General features: G+C 37.5%; 1 protein-coding gene across 1 annotated transcript in view; it reads left to right on the top strand.

Moving 5' to 3' along the window:
- The first annotated feature begins 5,514 nt into the window (after window positions 1–5,514).
- LOC121383683 (synaptic vesicular amine transporter-like) overlaps window positions 5,515–22,580 on the top strand; it is a 25,783-nt gene continuing 8,717 nt past the window's right edge. The window contains exons 1-10 of the mRNA XM_041513776.1: window positions 5,515–5,629; window positions 7,900–8,146; window positions 14,577–14,635; window positions 15,359–15,442; window positions 16,113–16,205; window positions 16,790–16,879; window positions 17,513–17,553; window positions 18,608–18,671; window positions 19,536–19,631; window positions 20,981–21,059. Of these exons, the coding sequence (XP_041369710.1) occupies window positions 5,515–5,629; window positions 7,900–8,146; window positions 14,577–14,635; window positions 15,359–15,442; window positions 16,113–16,205; window positions 16,790–16,879; window positions 17,513–17,553; window positions 18,608–18,671; window positions 19,536–19,631; window positions 20,981–21,059 (968 nt within the window). The remainder of the gene's footprint in view (window positions 5,630–7,899; window positions 8,147–14,576; window positions 14,636–15,358; window positions 15,443–16,112; window positions 16,206–16,789; window positions 16,880–17,512; window positions 17,554–18,607; window positions 18,672–19,535; window positions 19,632–20,980; window positions 21,060–22,580) is intronic.

Genomic DNA, 22,580 nt, shown 5'->3' with positions numbered 1-22,580 from the left:
CCGAGTAAAACGTCTGCGATATTACGTTACCATTGCCATCACCTCAGATCAACGGTGTTTCAATGAAGCTAATCTCCTTACAACCATCTCCATAAAGGCTTCATTTTGTCGCAGGAACCGTTTGCGCCGATTCCATTATCTTGTTAAATGGTCCAAATGAAATTAGAAAAAGTTCCGTCCAATCAGATGGCAATACATAATGAAAGCAGACAGTTTAAGCTACAAAATGACATCGAGTTTCACGAATGGCTTCCTTCAAACATGATTAACAATATGTCAAACGCCTGGCGATTAGACGTTAACGTTGCACATAAGAGATTTTGAGAAACTCTCGAGGCAGTTGTTGGGAACAGCAGGTAAGTTGTTCAGTTATACTTAATATGTATGTGAAACGTTGTGTGGACACTTTAATATACACACAGACGCACACGGACACGCACACGCACACACACATACATATATTATATATATAACATTTAGTGAAATATCTTAAAATATCAGTGAAATAAAAGTGTTATCAGTCACTCAGTGACAATAACACATTTTAGAGTGAAAATTTCACTATTTCACTCTAAAATGTATTATCGTCACTGTAGAAAGCGTTATTTTCACTGTAAGAAAGCCGGAACTATTTTGCTTCTGGCATTTTAAAAATAAAGATAAATTGCCAAACGTTATATAATAAATAGACAATTTCATGTTTTTTGTCAAATATGATTTATATCTCATCTCGTGAAGTTTGCAATCATATCACACTCGTCGTGCAAGCGCGACTCGTAAGATATGATTGCAAACTTTACTCGATGAGATATAAATCATATTTGACAAAACAAAATTAAATATCATATTATATATAATTTTTATTACTTTCAATACAAATGGAGCAACAAGAAAATAAATAATCAGTTATACCAGTCCATAAAACGTTGTTTATACACATGTAATATATATGTAATAAAAATTATAGTTATCTTATATCAAAACTACACCATGAACTAAAATGTAAAATGGTGGCTATAACGCTGTAAGCGTCGTTTTCTTACTATGGTATGTTTTACAGTTTTATTTATTTTTAAACCGATTTTTTTTTTATTGCACAAAAAAGTGCCTTTTTGAGTCTTTTGCGATAAATGCCTAGGGCCTAGGCCTGTTTTGAAATCCTGCTTCTTTCCAGCAGCGTTCGGTAATCGTTTCGGGACAGAAAAGATACTTTAACTTACAATCACCCAAAATGCTCTTCTAAGCCGGCGGTCGTCGAATAGTGCCGTGGGACAGGCCAGCGTGAATAGAGACACACAGCCAGGAAGCCGAATGATAGTATTAAGATGATACAAGTATTTGCATTAAGTGTCTTGAACAGTTACACATCTATCTTTTATTCAGTATGCATGTCATTTTAGAGACTTTTTTTTACAAATTCATACAAAAATGCTTTAAAGTATGGCTTGAGATTTTACTGGGGTATCGGTAAGAACTGTTTCAAGGTACCCATATTCCATAGGTACTATAATATTATATGTAGCATGAAAATAATACAAAAGTTACAGAATCCAATCGCAAGCATGACAGAAAACACTTAATCTGAACGCATGAAGCCCCTTTCCTTTACAAAAAACCGTAAGGTATTAGGCATAGTGGAAAGACTATTTTAGCAAAATCGTGATTGCTTCCATGGATCACTACCAAATACTCAATAAGTACTCAAAAGAATAAAACGCGTCGCACGAGTCTTCATTAGTATCTTTGCTCCGACAAAATACCCAAAAGCCTGTTTCACAAAAGTTCACGTTTACAAACTAACAGTTATAGTTGAATACAACAGAGTGAAGCAAGAGTCTATGACGTTGAAATACCCTTAAAAATATACTAAAACGCGACTCCATAATCATTACTTCTCAGACACACGTGCGTTTTAAAAAATATGAAAAATGCAGTTTATGGTATTAGAAACACCAGGATGACCAGAAACACTTCGGTTGTGCGGAAATGGATAATCTAAACAATGAAATATAATTTATGTTTGATTTCAGTGATCATAAACGTCTCTTCTAGTGAAAAATATGCCTTAGTGTTTAAAAACTGGGGTCTGTCCCTTTAAACTGTATTAGTTGTAATGTTGGTAGTAATGCGAATTGTGGTTTAGCAGTAGATTTACGTTTACGTGCAAAATTAGATTTACGATGTTTTATGAAATTGGTCCCAGTTTCCTAGTCGCGGAGAAGGGCTGCCACCAAGACCCTGTAGATACACTTATGCGGAGATGTCTGAAATTATAAAATCTTATTAAATAAATGTCAGAAGGGCGATGTTTTACTTTGCACTCATTTTCACACACTGGAATCTGAGCCGTGTGCAAAAGATCACTTCTGTAACTACAACCATAAAACGTCACTGATACATCAGCTAACTAGGTTATTCAGTAGGTGACGTTTTCTCACCAATAGTAGAAACTGAATTATTCAGTACGAGACGCTGTGCCACCTATCGTACAGGGTGTATACCACCAAATCAAATCCCATAGACGACAATAGTAACATATGTGGCTAAAACTCCTACCTGTAGCTTATCAATCGACATAAACGCCATGGATATAAATACTACCACCCCTCACCCTTAAAGTTAATCAGAAAAAATTGGGGGTCAAGCTGCTCATTTCTGAGATTACGGGTAGCGTCTATGACTACCCTAGTTCCGCACAAAATTCGAGTACTTTTTTACAAGTACCCCATACATGTTTTAAACACAAGGCTACTTGACACAGTGGTACTAGATGAAATAAAATTGCATAAATGTTTTGCTAAGATTTAACTAATTTTGTTTTTACAACCAACACACTCACATTTATTACCAATCACAGGATTTGTGGTGTTCACTTCTCTATCAAAAGTTGGGTGCACCTAGAACTTTGACCCAGCCAGAAGTTATTTGGTTGACTACTACCTACAAAGTAAACTATTCAATGTGTGACGCTGTGACACTGATTTTACAAATTAAACTATTCAATATGTGACGTAACACCGATTCTACAATTTAGACTATTCAGTATGTGACGTGACACTGATTCTACAAACTAAACTATTCACTATGTGATGTGACACTAATTTTATAAATTAGACTATTCAATATGTGACGTTGTGACGCTGATTCTACAAATGAAACTATTAACTATGTGATGTATTACCGATACTACACTTTAGACTATTCAATAAACGACGCTGTGACACTGATTATACTAGACTATTCAATATGTGATGTGACACTAATTCTACAAACTAGATTATTCAATATATGGCGTTGTGACAGTGATTCTACAAACTAGACTATTCAATATGTGATGTTGTATCACCGATACTACACTTTAGACTATTCAATATACGACGCCGTGACACTGATTCTACAAACTAGACTATTCAATATGTGATGTGACACTGATTCTACAAACTAGACTATTCAATATGTAACGTTGTGTTAGTGATTCTACACACTAGACTATTCAATATGAGATATTGTGCTATCGAGACTAGAGATTAGATTATTTAGTATGTTATGTTGAGTCATCGATAATACAAACCAAACTATGCAGTGTGTTATGTTGGGTCACATATATAGACTAGACTATTCAATATATGTTTAAATTATTCAGTACGTGACGCTGGTGTTGTGGCACCGATACTACAAATTAGACTATTCAACATGCGATGTTGGGTTACAGGAGGTAGAGTCTAGACTATATAATGAGTGGTGTTATGTCACCGATACTAGATACTAGACTATTCAACACGCGATGTTGGGTTACAGGAGCTAGAGTCTAGACTATATAATGAGTGGTGTTGTGTCACCGATACTAAATACTAGACTATTCAACATGCGATGTTGGGTTACAGGAGAGTCTAGAGAGTCACCGATACTACTAGACTATTCAATGCGATGTGGGTGGAGCTTCTAGACTGTCACCGATACTAAATACTAGACTATTCAACATGCGATGTTGGGTTACAGGAGCTAGAGTCTAGACTATTACTAACAACATGCGATGTTGGGTTACAGGAGCTAGAGTCTAGACTATATAATGAGTGGTGTTGTGTCACCGATAATAGATACTAGACTATTCAACATGCGATGTTGGGTTACAGGAGCTAGAGTCTAGACTATATAATAAATGGCGTTATGTCACCGATAATAGATACTAGACTGCGATGTCACTAGAGTCTAGACTATATAATGAGTGGTGTTATGTCACCGATACTACTAGACTATTCAACACGCGATGTTGGGTTACAGGAGCTAGAGTCTAGACTATATAATGTGTGGCGTTGTGTCACCGATACTAGATACTAGACTATTCAACATGCGATGTTGGGTTACAGGAGCTAGAGTCTAGACTATATAATGAGTGGTGTTATGTCACCGATAATAGATACTAGACTATTCAACACGCGATGTTGGGTTACAGGAGCTAGAGTCTAGACTATATAATGAGTGGTGTTGTGTCACCGATAATAGATACTAGACTATTCAACACGCGATGTTGGGTTACAGGAGCTAGAGTCTAGACTATATAATGAGTGGTGTTGTGGCACCAATACTACAAACTAGACTATTCAACATGCGATGTTGGATTACAGGAGCTAGAGTCTAGACTATATAATGAGTGGTGTTATGTCACCGATACTAGATACTAGACTATTCAACATGCGATGTTGGGTTACAGGAGCTAGAGTCTAGACTATATAATGAGTGGTGTTGTGTCACCGATAATAGATACTAGACTATTCAACATGCGATGTTGGGTTACAGGAGCTAGAGTCTAGACTATATAATAAATGGCGTTGTGTCACCGTTATGTCACCGATATAATAGATACTAGACTATTCAACATGCGATGTTGGGTTACAGGAGCTAGAGTCTAGACTATATAATGAGCTAGAGTGGGACTATATAATGTGTGGTGTTGTGTCACCGATACTAGATACTAGACTATTCAACACGCGATGTCAGGAGGTAGAGTCCCGATAATAGATACTAGACTATTCAACACGCGATGTTGGGTTACAGGAGCTAGAGTCTAGACTATATAATGAGTGGTGTTGTGTCACCGATACTAAATACTAGACTATTCAACACGCGATGTTGGGTTACAGGAGGTAGAGTCTAGACTATATAATGAGTGGTGTTATGTCACCGATACTAGATACTAGACTATTCAACACGCGATGTTGGGTTACAGGAGGTAGAGTCTAGACTATATAATGTGTGGTGTTGTGTCACCGATACTAGATACTAAACTATTCAGTAATTATGTTACGTTACAGACACTAAAGACGAGACGTGATATTGTGCTATTTATACAACAAACTGGACTATTAGGTATACAATATTTGTCACTGATACTCAAAATCGAACTACAGATTAAGATGATGATTTGTCATCGATAAATAATACACTATATTCAGCATGACTGGCTATGCTTTTAAAATGGACTAACGATGATGTTTTGCAGGATAGACTTCCATGATGGCGATGGACGAATTTTGGATTCTGCGCAACAGAGCTCAATCTTCGACCTTACTTGCTCTAATGATTGTGTTCTACACAAATATGCTCGACAGCATTCTCTTGACAGCTGTAGGTAAGTATCATAAAGACGATGTTCTGTAGATAAGTAGACTCTGTTCTTTCGACAGCTGTAGGTGACGAGTCTCGTAGACTACATTTTGTAGGTGAGTGTGTTTAGACTGTTCTCTTGACAGTTGTATGTGAGTAGTTGTAGACAAAATTGTGTAGAAAACTGTAGACGAGCGTTTGTGGACAATAATCACTACACAGCTGTAGGTGTGTTATTTGTAGACTATAATCTCTAGACGGCTGTAGATGAGCTATCGGTAGACTAGAATCTCTAGACGGCTGTAGATGAGTTATCTGTAGACAATAATCTCTATACGGCTGCAGATGAGTTATCTGTAGACAATAATCTCTAGACGGCTGCAGATGAGTTATCTGTAGACAATAATCTCTAGACGGCTGTAGATGAGTTATCTGTAGACAATAATCTCTAGACGGCTGTAGGTGAGTTATTTGTAGACTATGATCTCTAAACGGCTGTAGGTGAATTATTTGTAGACTATAATTTCTAGACAGCTGTAGATGAGTAGTTTGTCGACTATAATCTCTGGACGGCTGTAGATGAGTAGTGTAGACTATAATCTCTGGACGGATGTAGATGAGTTATTTGTAGACTATTTATCTCTAGACAGCTGTAGATGAGTAGTTTGTCGACTATAATCTCTGGACTCTTCTAGATGAGTAGTTTATATACTATAAACTCTAGGCAGTTCTAAATGGGGGGTTTATAGACTACAATATATAGACAGCTCTAGATAAGTAGTTTTTAGACTATAATCTCTACTCAGCTCGAGATGAGTAGTTTGCAAATCGTATTCGGTAGGTGAGTTATCTTGTAGATTATTATATTTCCAGTGGTCGATGAATAGTTTATACAGAAAACCGTAATCTAATATTTTATAAAATATATTCTCTAGACAGCTGTAAGTGAATAGTTTGTAAAATATATTATCTTCAATAACTATAGATGAGTAGTTTGTAGAATATATTTTTAGACAGCTGTGAGTAGTCTTGTAGTTTACATTCTATGGGTGAGTAGTCTTGTACACAATATTATCTATAGTCCCTCCCACAGAAAACGCCCTTTTTCATGCTATGAAATGTACTACAAGTTATTTATTTCTGAGCCAATTGATTTGTAAATTGCACACAAAAATAGTGGGTTTTTTTATTTTTTATTTCCAAAACAATTTTACTTTTCTTCTTACATCAAACCAAATTAAAATTATTTACAAAACCCCCAAACAAACAACATTTTTATAGAATAATGGGTTGGACTATAGATATACTGATGGAAAGAAACAAAGGATCACACAGATAGCAACAAGAAATAATGACTGCATCAAAAATCAATTCACATTGTCAAAAGTTGACTGGGAACATATAACCAGCACAGTCTACACTACAGACATTCAATCCCACATTACAACTTGGTATGAAATACAGACATAACTACGCTGGTAGTGAATTACATTTGGTCTACAATTTGATGTGTTCCCTTATTTCTTTCCATCAGTATACATATAGCTAGGTGAGTAAATGCTACTACTACTACCACTATAAAAATAAATGCTATCATTATTAACGAAAACCAAAAAATAACCAAATACTACAGCATACAACTCACCCAAGAACTGTTTGACAAATGAAATTTTATAAATGATAAATCAAAACAGTCAAAAGGCAGTATACTACTAATATTCAAACTAATTAAAATTAGCTCCACTATTACATGTGGATCTAACAGCAGCCCGTTGAAGCTCATGTCCAGTTGACCTTTCATTCGACCAATAAAAACCTTACTTGCAAAATCATGCCAGTGATTTGAAAAGAATTTGAAAACATTCGAGATTATGCCGAGGGCATACGAAATGATTCAGGTGAATTACAAAGTATGCCTGAAACTAACTGCGATATAAAATTTTATATAAAATTCGTTTCAAGACGAGAAAAACCCCGTGATGGTATAGCCATAGAAACTGTTTATACTAGTATACAATTCAGAGTTTATTATTGCACTTTCCCCCCTGTTTTCTCAATGTTTAAATAGACCAACAAGTTCGCCTATTGCATAAATAGTGTCGCCCGATATTTTTAGAATTTGCATGCTCCCGAATAACGTTATAAAAGGCGAAGTGTAATTGGTTGATATTAAAATTGTTATTTATAGATGAAATGTCACCTGGACATGGGAGTCCACGCAATGCTGTTAGATCTACTGGTAGACCAGTAGAGCTAATTTTAATCAGATTGTATACTATTCCGCCTTGTTTTCAGTTCCAATCATCCCTGACTACCTGTTGGATATCGATCAAAAGGAATACAACCTATCGTTCCACCAGAACAGCTCTCGACTGAGGAGCGTGCACCCCGGGGTCAACGTGACGCAGACCTCGACCCAGAAGGTCTTCAGCCGGCTGTCCGTGAGCGCGCTCAACGAAGACAGCAAGGTCGGCTGGCTCCTGGCGTCTAAAGCGATAGTACAGCTCATCGTGAACCCCTTCATTGGGCCACTGTCCAACAGGTTCGTCGGGTCACGTAGATAGGAAGGAAGGACATGTTTTATTTAACGACGCACTTAACACATTTTATTTACGGTTTATAGCGTCAGACATATGGTTATGGGCCACACATATATTGAGAGAGGAAACCCGCTGTCGCTACTTCATGGGCTACTCTTTTTGGATTAGCAGTAAGGAATCTTTTATATGCATCATCCCACAGACAGGGTAGTACATACCACAACCTTTGATATGCCAGTCGTGGTGCACTGGCTGGAACGAGAAATAGCCCAATGGGCCCACCGACGGGGATCGATCCAAGACAGACCGTGCATCGAGCGAGTGCTTTACCACTGGGCTATATCCCGCCCATGTAGACAGTTTAAATGTTAAAGTCGCAGACCCTAGTTTCAACCGAAAAAAATGGACACTACGTTTGATTAATCTACAAACCTGTAACACACCTGGATAAAATTACAACATGAAACAAGAGTCTGTGACGATGAAACGGTGAAAAAACCTTAAAAATAGACTAAAACTCGACTCCATAACACTTCTCATGATAAATGCATTTTGTGGTATTAGAAACACAAGGATGACCAGAAACACTTTGGTTGTAGGAAAAAAAACGAAAGAAATGTTTTATTTAACAACGCACTCAACACATTTTATTTACGGTTATATGGAAAGAAAGAAAGAAAGAAATGTTTTACTTAACGACGCACTCAAAACATTTTATTTACGTTTATATAGCGTCAGACATATGGTTAAGGACCACACAGATTTTGAGAGTAAACCCGCTGTTGCCACTACATGGGCTACTCTTTCCGAGTAGCAGTAAGGGATCTTTTATTTGCACTTCTCACATCAGGATAGCAGAAACCATGACCTTTGTTGAACCAGTTATGGATCACTGGTCGGTGCAAGTGGTTTACACCTACCCATTGAGCCTTGCGGAGCACTCACTCAGGGTTTGGAGTCGGAATCTGGATTAAAAATCCCATGCCTCGACTGGGATCCGAACCCATTACCTACCAGCCTGTAGACCGATGGCCTAACCACGACGCCACCAAAGCCGGTCTTTGGTTGTAGGGAAATGGATAATCTAAACAATAAAATATAAGTAAAGTATGATTTCAGTGATCATAAACAGCTCTAATAGTAGAAAATGTGCCTTAGTTTTGAAAAAATTAGGGTCTATCACCAGAGGCGGATCGGGGGTGGAGGGGGTGGTGTGTGTGTGTGTGTGTGTGTGGGGGGGGGGGGGGGCTTCAGGGACCCGGCGTCCCACTAAATTTTGCGACAGTTATAATTTTATTATATATTAATTTTCATTTTCTTTTTTATAATCCCCCTCCAAACCTCCCCAAAGTTACCTTGACATTCTGCCTCATGTCATTGCCCCCCCCCCCCCTTCAACCAAATGGATTTTCTGGATCCGCCACTGGTCACTTTAACTGCTTCAGTAATTTGTTTACGATTCATAAATAACAATATGAAGGTTCTTATCGTTTCCTTTTTGACCAGTCGGGTAATGTTTATTCCACAGCATGTCTGTCTGCCTATTGTTTTCTTCTCAAAGACTCATATTGATGTTTTGTTCGTTGTCTCATATGTTTATATTCAGTTTTGTTACTGGTTTTAAAGATGATACTTTACAACATTGCTACTTCTCTGACACATAACAGCATAATAAACGCGATCAGAGAAGGTAGTGTTGAGGGTCCAAACGCCTCCTACTCACAGCGAATTACAAACATATATCAGTATTTTTCGAGTAAACATGATCTGGATCCCCTAGAAACTTCGCTTATACCAGCAGACCATCCCGTCCCCTGCATAATTTCCTGCACATGCGCCTGCCCTGGCTTAGTTTATGATCATAAAGTGCGTATTATTTAAAAACTGAGGTGGCCTATAACCGTATTGAATACCGTCGACGTGTAGCTATATTACACCACGGTGGATGAGATGGCGATCGTAGGATGGCGCTGTCTTCTTTTTTTTTCAATTGTCTACTGAATTAAACCAATATAAACACTGGTACATTTAAAACCACAAATATATAAAAAGTTAAAACAGCGTATGCAGACAAAAGATTTATTAATCATCGTTTTTTAGATGTCAAACATTTGATCATTTTAATATGTAGTCTTAGAGAGGAAGCCCGCTACATTTTTTTTTTCATTAGTAGCAAGGGATCTTTTATATGCACCATCCCACAGACAGGATAGAACATACCCCGGCCTTTGATACACTGCTTCCTTTACCATAGTTTGATACCCAATAGCCGATGTATTTTTCGTACTGGGGTGTCGTTAAACATTCACTCATTCATTCATTCGGTTTTGATACACTGCTTGAACGAGAAATAGTTCAATGGGGGATCGATCTAAGACCGACCGCGCATCAAGCGAACGCTTTACTTCTGAACTACGTCCCGTCACCACATCTCTGTAAAAGACAAGGTCCAGAAGATATTTATACAAAACTGCGAGTCTTCTAAAACAACGTGAGCCCTATCATCACATGAACTGGTGCCGCACTCACAAACAGCACGGCCTATGGTCGTAGCCACCCATAGTCGTAGTCAGATCTGGTATTATTACCATTCACGATGTCTGTCTAGAAGTCAAACAGATGGCTTAGAGGATATATATATATATATATATACACAAATGTGGGTGATATTCAGCCAAACATAGCAGTTATTGTGATAAGCTAAAGGACATAATGATGTCGGTTGTATATAGAAAAATCGTCACAACGCTGTGTCTAGCTATTGCTTTCAGAAGCCATACATCTATATTACGTAGGCGGATTACTTGTAATCACAATTATAATCATATCCATAAATAGAGAAAAGGTACAGATGAAATATCCGTCTGGACCCTCACAATTCAAAGTTTAGGGTTAGAGTTAGGTTTAGGTTTAGGATTACAGTTAGAATTAGATTTTAAAAATTTACATCAATGGGGAGGGTGGAGGGGGTGGTGGTGGATATACTTTTCTTTTATGTTTACTTGTTTTTCGGATCATGTTTCTCGTTTACTTGTATTTGTATTTTGTGACTACAAATAAGCTGTAGGGGCCAATGTCACCAAATCTTGAACCATAAGACACATACCGAAAACAATAATTCCAATTAATTGTTGCTCATGAATCCGTATGTTAACAGAATTTTGTCCGCACACTTGAGCTTCTCTTTTAAAATGTTAAAATTCGTTTTGTTTAACGATACCACTAGAGCACATTGATTTATTAACCATCGGCTATTGGATGTCAAACATTTGGTAATTTGTCACTCGTAGTCTTCAGAGAAAACCCGCTACATTTTCTTCCATTAGCAGCCAGGGGACTTTTATATACATTTTCGCACAGACAGCGCAGCATATACAGCGACATTTAACATACTAGTCGTGGAGCACTGGTTGGGACGGGAAAAGCCAATCAGAGAACGGATCCACCGATGAAGTTAAATCCTACGACTAAAGCACCTCAGATTGGGGACTACATTTAATTGAGTTTATGCACATATACTTTGTTAAACATTGAAGGGCCGGGGCATAGCCCAGTAGTAAAGCGTTCGCCTGATGCGCGATTGGTCTAGGATCGGTCCCTGTCGGTGGGCCAATTGAAGGGGCGGGACATAGCCCAGTAGTAAAGCGTTCGCCTGATGCGCGATCGGTCTAGGATCGATCCCTGTCGGTGGGCCAATTGAGCTATTTCCCGTTCCAACCTGTGCACCACGACTGGGATATCAAAAGCCGTAGTATGTGCTATTCTGTATGTGGGATAATGCATATACAAGATCCCTTATTACTAATGGAAAAATGTAGCGGGTTTCCTCTCTAACACTAATTGTCAAAATTACCAACTATTTGACATCCAATAGCCGATGATAAATAAATCAATGTGCTCCAGTGATTTCGTTAAACAAAACAAACTTTAACTTCGTTAACAAATTTAATGCAACAATCACACAAGATATCATGTTTGTTTGGCACGAAATCTTTAAGCTTTCTTCAACCGGCCTCGGTGGCGCAGTGGTTAAGCCATCGGACTACAGGCTATTAGATACAGGGTTCGCAGCTCGGCTCCAACCCAGAGTGTTGGCCACTACACCCTCTTCTCTCCCACTAACCACCAACCAATTAACCAACTAACAACTAACTCACTGTCCTGGACAGACAACCCAGATAGCTGAGGTATGTGCCCAATGAAAGCTTTCTTCATAGTTTTACCACTTTTAAGTCACTTCGTCAGTTCAGTTTAAATCATTCACAAACAAAGCAGCGGACGCCAAAATGTTAAAACCCCCATTGAGATCATTAAATCTTAACATTATCTGGCTTTCATCAGTTCCCATTGACAGGACTTTATGACATCAAGGGAGATAATGACCTTTCTCTTTGATTGACCGTTACATGTCCACGTGTGCATGTCCCGGCTATATCTGGCCCACCGGCGTGAAATTAAATCACGGCCACTCTAGTGCATTTAAAGCATAGTCTTCCGCCGTTATTGCTAATCAATCCCCGTGGCAATCCAATAATGTTCGAGACAAGCAAAGTAGTCTAAATAACTCGCTTTTGCAAATAGAATTTTGATAAAATGTTATTATCGAGGTGCGGATTATATTTTTCTCGCGCTAAGTATTAGTTTTGTATCTGCGTGATTTGGTTCATTACTGGCTCATCGATCGAAGTCGTGAATGGAAAACGCGGCCGTGCCAATAACAGATAATATTACGACACACCCACACCCTGTAGAAATATAGTGAAGAGACAATACTAATTTTTTTTTTAAATGTTACTTTACTTTATTTGTCTTTTAGATACTTTTAGCGAATAATCTCTCATAACTCAGTATAGAGTGGCTCATTACAATTTTATAATTTATATTGCTTTTATGTATATGCTAAATTTTATTCTGTTGTAATAAACTATCTATCTATCTGTCTGTCTGTCTGTCTATTTGTCTGTTATTTAAAATTATTAATTTTGAATTACATTAATTTCTGGCGTCTATTAAAATTGCCCATGCCCATTTTGACGGTCTATTTAAGGAAATAGGCCTAATTGTATCATAAAACTATTATATATTAACATATTCGCGTTTCTTGTGTTGTTCAGTATATCAGTATCGAGGAAGTTGCGATTCCCAGCTTTGATATGTAACAACACGTGCACGCACTATCATTAGTGTTTTTGTAACTTATATTTCATATAACATCTGATCAACATGTTATACCAATTGATCTAAGTGTATTTACATACGTATGATTTACATAATCTTGAGTATTTTCCACAGGATGGGATACCATCTGATGTTATATCAACTAATCTATGAGTTCGAGTCACCCTCCAGCCCCCCCCCCCCCCCCTTTATTGATATTGATATGTAAGGGAAGGCTAGATGAAACTATATGTAATGCTTTGGCGATCGTCGACAACCAAATGGTCGCAAGCTACTGTGTCTAAAATACTTTTAAAAAAATCCTAAATCTGAACTAGTATCCACGAAGAAAGCAGACGTCCCTATACGTCACTACAAGAAAGTACAGCGCAGATTCGTTTCACATAGGGACGGCGGCTTTTTTCGTGTAGCATTGGTACTGATTAACAACATGTAAGTTTAATGTCATGACTGGACTCGAGAATAATCAAACTAAAGCTCTGTGGCATCGGATTTAGAAAACAATAGTGTAATTTACACACAGTAGCTTGCGACCAATTGGTTGTCGACGATTTCCAAAGGAATACATAGAATTTTCTCTAGCCTTCCCCTACATATCAATATCAATAAGGGGAGGGCTGGAGGGTGAGTTACTGATCTATGTGTATTTACGTTACGTATGGTTTAATACTCTTGAGTACATTCCACAGGGTAGGATACTATCTGATTGAGATGTTCTATCAACTAATCTATTTGTATTTACATGATATACATAATTTTGATTGTATTCCACAGGGTGGGGTACCATCCGATAGGCATGTTATATCAACTGATTAATGTGTATTTACATGATATACATAATTTTGATTGTATTCCACAGGGTGGGATACCATCCGATAGGCATGTTATATCAACTGATCAATGTGTATTTACATGATTTACATAATTTTGATTGTATTCCACAGGGTGGGATACCATCTGATAGGCATGTTATATCAACTGATCAATGTGTATTTACATGATTTACATAATTTTGATTGTATTCCACAGGGTGGGATACCATCTGATAGGCATGTTATATCAACTGATCAATGTGTATTTACATGATTTACATAATTTTGATAGGCATGTTATATCAACTGATCAATGTGTATTTACATGATTTACATAATTTTGATTGTATTCCACAGGGTGGGATACCATCTGATAGGCATGTTATATGAACTAATATATGTGTATTTACATGATTTACATAATTTTGATTGTATTCTACAGGGTGGGATACCCATCTGTGCTGTGGTCTGGAAGTCTCATCATCTTCCTGGCGTCATTAAGTAGGTGCATTTACGTCATCGGATCTAATCTAATAGAATTACAAGTTGAATGTAAATTACTAAAGAAAGGTTCAAATTTTAATGTTGTACATAACTTAATGCAGGTGTTCAGAAAATCCATCCATCCATCCATCCATTCTCTAACCCCCCAAATAAGCATTCATCAATCCATCCTCTACTTCTACAAACCCACCCATCCATCCATCCATCCATCCATCTATCCACCCATCGATCCGTCCATTATTTCGTTCGTTTGTTCGTTCGTTGCATCCATTGCATTATACTTTCATCCCTCCCTCTCTCCCTCTCTCCAATCAATCAGTCAATCAATCGATCGACCAATCAATCAATCAATCAATCAATCAATCAATCAATCAATGATTGATCATTCAATCATCCACCCAAAACCCCAAATACGCCTCCTGCAGTCCATCCTTCTATTTACAATGCCATCCATCCATCTATCCATCCATCCACCCAAAACACACACACACGCGCACGCTCGCAAACATACACTGAAACACACACACACACACACACACACACACGCAAACATACATACACTGAAACACACACACGTACACACACACTCTCTCTCTCTCACACACACACACACACACACACACACACACACACACACACACACACAGACACACAAAGACAAAGACAAACAGACAAACAGACAGACAGAAAGCTGTTCATATTATTGTGGACTATTTTCAGTGTTTGCCTCGGCGGAGACCTACATCCCGCTGTTCATTGCTCGAGCCGTGCATGGTCTAGGGTCAGCGGCATCCGTCGTAGCTGGTCAGTCGTTACTTGTATTACAGTCAAACCCGCGACAAATGGCCACCTAGTCTTATATGACAATCGTATTATTCCAAAATAGTTTAATATAAAGGCCATTGTTGTTAATCCTTTCGGTGGTAGTTTAACACAGGTTTGACTGTATTTGTTTTTAGTTTAGTGCAGTGGGTATGGTATAGAGAATACAACATGATTGGTCGTTAGATACCATTTAAGTCTTACGGGTTGCAAAACATATCAAACGAGCGAAAGCCAGTATGTGACATTCGAATATAGTATTCTATTTCATACGTATCTTAAATTGTTTTAGATTTAAAACAAGCTTAAACGCTTTTTCAACTAAATCATATTTACATCTGCGCTTACATAGCTAATTTATACCATACGTAAAATTTGTTTTGGATAGTGTTAAATTCAATGGATGGTTTGGCTTTGACATCTAGGTCATGATGATGATGAAATGTATATTTTACACATAACATTCCTTACATCACACAACTGTATATGCATGCAAGTTGTTTTGGTTTATGTTTAAAATAGTAGTGTAGGGAAGTCCACGAAACGATTGCTATCATGTTTGAACTCACCGAATAATGATAATGATAACGATATTGATAATGATAATGATCCTTCCGTTTGTACGTCTCTCCAATCATTTACTTTTTTACAGGTATGAGTATTGTCGCTGAGAAGTATCCCGATGACAGACAGCGGAGTCGAGCTATGGGTGTCGCAATGGGCGGGGCAGCCACCGGAGTTTTAGGTAATGATCGTTTCATATTTTAAAACTGTATTGTTACAGACAACTAGCAATGATGCTGAGTGTTACAGGATTGATGTCGGGTCGAAATCTTATTGTAAAACGTAAATAATTAGACACAGTGATAAGCCGTTTCATTATCATCGTTGTCATCATCATCATCATCGTCCTCAACATCAGCATCAACACCGCCATCATCATCACCATCGCCATCATCATATTATTATTATCGTCGTCATCATCGTCATCATCATCATCGTCGTCGTCATCATCATCATCATCGTCGTCGTCGTCGTCGTCATCGTCACCATCATCATTGTCGTCATCATCTTCATCATCATTGTCATCAACAACATCGGCATCATCACCATATTATCATCGTCATCATCATCTTATTATAATGATGATAACATGATCACGACCATCATCATCACGATCATCACCACCATCATATCAAGAGCGGGTCCAGAGGGGTTGAGAGAATTATACCGCTAATATACAAATTCCTTTAAGTGGTTGCATGTAGAGTCCCCTTGTAAAACACCCTGGATCCGTGTCTGCTTATCACCGGTTTTTTTTCTTTCTAGTGGGATATCCCTTTGGTGGCGTCATGTACACCTTTGTTGGCAAGGTGGCTCCATTTCTCATTATTGCTGTTCTTTTCATCATCGACATGGGTACGTGAATTTATTTATTGCTGAGTGTAGACCGGACGGTACCCCCCAACACCCCACCCCCTAAAAAAAGCACACACAAAAAAAACACCACAACAAAGAAAACATACAAACACATTGTCATACCTTGTTGATACGTTATGATACTTAAGAACATCTACCAAAGTTAAATGATTTTTCGTATAAAAAATGTTTGGATCCAGCCAGAATGGAATTTGCTAGACTTGAATAATATTCGCTTTTAAACACTATGAGTTAATGTTTAGGCCGGGATTTGAACCCATAGTATTCAAGATAGTAGGATTGTGTATACTGCTGAGACCGACCCATTTCAACTCTCACACCGTACGTCATTGGAATGATTTATCAAACGTTTTTCACTTTTACATCTCAGAACATCAATTTCTGTGTCTAATAGCAAATTAATCAATATTGATAAATGGTGTTATGAGAATATTGATTCTAATTTATCAGTGATATGGATACCGTACATCTCAGCAGAAAATTGGATAGCTATAATAGTTTGCTAATAAAAGAGTTGGATCCTTAAAGAAAAGTATTAATATAGCGTGGCCAGTACCGTAAGTGTAAGATTTTTAAAATCCCTTCAGCACCGCTAATTTTTGTTTTTTGCAGGTCTTCAGTGGTTTATTCTAGAAATATCTATGAAAAATACAGTAAGTATTCATCTTACAGTTCTTAATAATAATAATAATAATAATAATCGTCGTTGTCGTCGTCGTTATCATCATCATCATCATCATCATCATCATCATCATCATCATCATCACCACCACCACCACCACCGCCACCATTATCACCATCAAAATCAACATCATCATCATCATCATTATCACCATCATCATCATTATCACCATCATCATTCTTTCTTAATGTTGTTAAACAAGAGTAAATCGATATCATCTACACGTATCTCGATGGAAGCAGGTTTAAAAAACAAAACAAAAACAAAAAACATAAACATAAACATAAACAAACAACAACAACAACAAAAACAACAATAAAAACCCAAGAACACAAACAACAAAAACAAACACCTATATGACATCGAGCTAAAACCAATATTTCAATAATCTAAATGAATGAAATGAAATCAAACCATTAAATAAAATAAATACACGACTTAAAAAAAACCAATAACATTTATTAGTTACTATTAATATTTGTTTAATGTTACTCAATAAAATGCTAATTATTTCACTTAAAGGTGCTATGTCAAAGTTGAAACTACAGTATTTCTTTATTTATACATTTATTTGTTTTAAATAACAACAAATTAAGACTTGTACTGGACGACGATAGGGGTTTCCCGAATAATTTGTGGCTAAATATAGCATGGCCACCATCTTTGTTTCTTTTGTCAGTTGACCAAAAAGAATTCTGGGTAAACTTAGTGTGTTGAATGTGTATGCATAAAACAGTGACGCTACTAGTTAATGTGTGTGATTGTCCCCGTTAAAAAACCCCAACAACAACAACAACAACAAAAACAAACCCAATTCTACTGGTAAATGGAATTATTTAATTTTAATTTTGTTATAGCCCTATAGCCGAAAGTATACACTTTATGTTTGAATGCAAAAATTAATAAATATTATTGCAACTTTGACAAAGCACCTTTAAGCATATCTTTAGTTCCACTGTTATTTACATGCTTATCGTAGTCCTATCTATACTTACATTACATCTATACTTCGTTCGTTTCCGCAGCTTCCTCGTAAAACGACACCTCTGCACGTGCTGCTACGAGACCCGTACATACTGGTTGTTTCAGGTACGCGCATGCCACTTCTTATGATTAACTCCTAAATACCGTTGGGGGAGGGGGGGGGGGGGTGAGACGTAGCCCAGTGGTAAAGCGCTGGCTTGATGCGCTGTTGGTTTAGGTGGCCCCATTGGGCTATTACCTCGTTCCAGCCAGTGCTCCACAACTGGTGTAACAAAGGCCGTGGTATGTACTATCCTGTCTATGGGATGGTGCAGATAAATGATCCCTAGTTGCTAATCGAAAAGAGTAGCCCATGAAGTGGTGACAGCAGGTTTCCTCTCTCAATATCGGTGTGGTCCTTAACCATATGTCTGACGCCGTATAATCGTAAATAAAATGTGTTTAGTGCGTCGTTATTCATGTGAGTAATTTTTGAAATGTAATGGCGCGAATGAGGCACAAAGAAAACGGACGCACAATCAGGCTGATATGAAATCACTGTTATTGATAAGATAGAAAACTATTTTTTTTATGCAGCCGTTAACCGCTTTCCACACCCGCACTGCGCAAAAAAAGAAAAAAAAGAAAGAAAAAAAGAACAAAAGAACAAAAAAAAAGAACAAAAAAAACAACAAACGGCTGGTACTCTTGTTTTAGGTTGCATTATAACTGCATTTTTGGTTTCGCTTTTCTCTTCATATATACTGAATTCAACTTTACAATTTTATAGTGTTCATAATAATAGTATAAGCAAATTCCTTCAATATTTAACTTAAATATTTGTTAGCATTAAATCTCCTTGCAGGTATTTCGATTTTCTACAAATTAACGCGTGCTGCTTAAGAACTACAAAGAAACTAATGCATGTCAAATGATACTTAAACCACAATAAAACAGGTAAGCGTCTGATGTGTTTATGTTGAATTACAGGTTGTATCATGTTAACAACTCTGGCCATGTCGGTTCTGGAACCCACCGTGCCGCTGTGGATCCTGGAGAATATGCACGCTGAACGATGGCAGTTAGGTGGGTACTAGTATCGCCCTCCCTCCAATCCCTCCTCACCTCCAACTCAGTAACCCACCCCTATCCGCATAGCCAAGTAAAGAGGAATTGCATAGCCAAATAAAGAGGAATTGCATAGCTTAATAGAGGAATTGCATAGCCAAATAAAGAGGAATTAGATAGCCAAATAAAGAGGAACTGCATAGCCTAATAAAGAGGAATTGCATAGCCAAATAAAGAGGAATTGCATAGCCTAATAAAGAGGAATTGCATAGCCAAATAAAGAGGAATTGCATAGCCTAATAAAGAGGAATTGCATAGCCAAATAAAGAGAAATTGCATAACAGTTAGCATAACGTATTTTGTATATTAGATGTGGGGAAATCGTATTTCTGGCCACTTATAATTAAAAAAAAAAAGTATGCTCCAGCTCCTCTTTTACAAATATTATACTTAACTACGGCCAAGTCGCCACGGTTATTCTGAATATCGTTATTTCGGACTACATATGGTGGACAATTGCACAAAACATCGTAAGTTTACGTCTACGACTAGCAGTTATACCGGGCATATATTTACAGGTGTTCGGCATCTATTTCACAAAACATCGTACGTTTACGTCTACGACTAGCAGTTATACCGGGTATATATTTACACGTGTTCGGCATCTATTTCACAAAACATCGTAAGTTTACGTCTACGACTAGCAGTTATACCGGGTATATATTTACACGTGTTCGGCATCTATTTCACAAAACATCGTACGTTTACGTCTACGACTAGCAGTTATACCGGGTATATATTTACACGTGTTCGGCATCTATTTCACAAAACATCGTAAGTTTACGTCTACGACTAGCAGTTATACCGGGCATATTATTATTTACACGTGTTCGGCATCTATTTCACGAAGAAAATTACACCACTACGGAAAACGTTTACGTGAAAAACTAAAGCTTACGATGTTTAGTGAAATCGGGCCGAGAACACTACACATAAATGTAATTTTAGCATTTCTTTCAACAAAAATTTGCTGTAAATTAACATAATTTATTTAGGCTGTGGAAGGTCAAATACATTATTTGTCTGTACAACTTGTTGTTGTGTTGTGAGATTGGTTAAATCGTAACGATTTATGCTACAAATCATACAGCATGGGGAGCATGCGGAAAACGATTTCTACAAATTGTATGCTGCACGACGTTACTACAAGTCGCACAGTGAGAACGCACCGTAACAGACTTTTATGACACATTTTATTTGATTGATGAACAGCATATGTGTGCGGTGCAACTAATTTTATAATTATTTGTTCTATGTTCGTTGTTATCATACACATGTTATCTTCCCTTTCTATTCTATTCTTTAAGGCTTGGTGTTTCTGCCTGACAGTATAGGCTATCTCGTAGGAACAAACTTCTTTGGCGTAGCAGCTAGAAGCGTTGGCAGGTAAAATGTATTTTTAAAATATTTTTAAAATATCAAATAGATAAGATTGAAACCATATATAATAAAACCAAAGGAATACGCCACACAGTGCATATCGTATACTTGTTGAATATTTTACTTAGGGACCGTAACAAAAGTATATTGAAGCCAGAGAGACTAAGTCACTTAGTCTTGATTCTGACCCCCCACCCCCCTCAAAAAGACTAAATGGGCAGTTGACTTTGGCTTCATCCAAATTGACGTTACAGAACAAGGTTTGGAAAAGACCAAAGGAAGACAGTAGTAATATAAAAGATACAAACAGTATTTATTCATGAATGCACATAGTGAAACAATGTTTTTAAACAGTGATATGAGGCCAACCAAGGCACTCTGAAAGGCTTTGTAACTATTAAACTATACATCCAATGACAATATGCCCATTGGTATCTTTCATCAGACGCCAATGACATAAGCTCCAAGTTGGCCTATTTCTCAAGTCATATTTTCCAGCAATTTAAGATAATTTATGCTTCTTTTCTCTTCTTTTTTGCTGTTGCAATTGCCGTTTTTCGGCTCTATTCCAGCGCTTGATGTGCAAGGTAGAGATTTTTTAAACAACTTGTATTGTTGTTAATATCTTGATGCAGAGTTGAGTTGTTCCTGTCAAGTCTCTTTTTGTTAATTAGAAGTTACAATATATCGTGAAATGTTTTAATGCGCTGTTTATTGGGAGAAAATATCACACCCACCCGCGACACGACGCCACACGCAAATTTCGATAAGTGAAAAAAGAGAAGTGACTCTTATTAAAGAAAATCATCCTAAACACGCTCAAGATGTATAACAACAAATGTTTGTTTGTTTTTTGTTTTGTTTGTTTCATTACTTTATTATTTATTAGTGTTACACATGATTGCCAAACCACTTGTCATACTAAGAGAGCTAACTCTTTACGATCGTTACAACGGCAAGACCTGTGTGGTACCAACATGGCCGTTATAACGAGAGTTGACTGTAATACATACCTAGCCACCTTGATATCCTGGTTTGCATGGGCAGTAGGTCGACAATAAATACCTTGGCCAGTGTTTTGAAGCCTTTTGGGTTGTGTTTGTATGATGATTTTCAAGTTCAAAGCAAATGAAGCCAAAAGTGATAAAAAGACTAAATGGAGATGTTGAAATCGTAAACCCCCTCCCCCCCCCCAGACTAAGTGACTTAGTCTCTCTGGCTTCACTATACTTTTGTTACGGTCCCTTAGTCAAGAATTGGGACGGGAAGTAGTCCCGCTGGCTTGATGCGCAGTCGGTCGAGGATCGATCCCCGTCGGTGGGCCCATATGGCTATTTTTTTTTCCAAGCAGTGCACCACGACTGGCATATCAAAGGCTGTGGTATGTGCTATCCTCTCTGTAGGACGGTGTATATAAAATATATCTTGCTGCTAATGGAAAAATATAGCGGGTACCCTCTCTAAGACTACGTCAAATATTACCAAATGTTTGACATCCTATAGCCGATGATTCATAAATCAATATGC

Source organism: Gigantopelta aegis, chromosome 10 (assembly GCF_016097555.1).
Source record: "Gigantopelta aegis isolate Gae_Host chromosome 10, Gae_host_genome, whole genome shotgun sequence".
NCBI lineage: Eukaryota > Metazoa > Mollusca > Gastropoda > Neomphalida > Peltospiridae > Gigantopelta > Gigantopelta aegis.
This window is presented reverse-complemented; position numbering and strand designations above follow the sequence as displayed.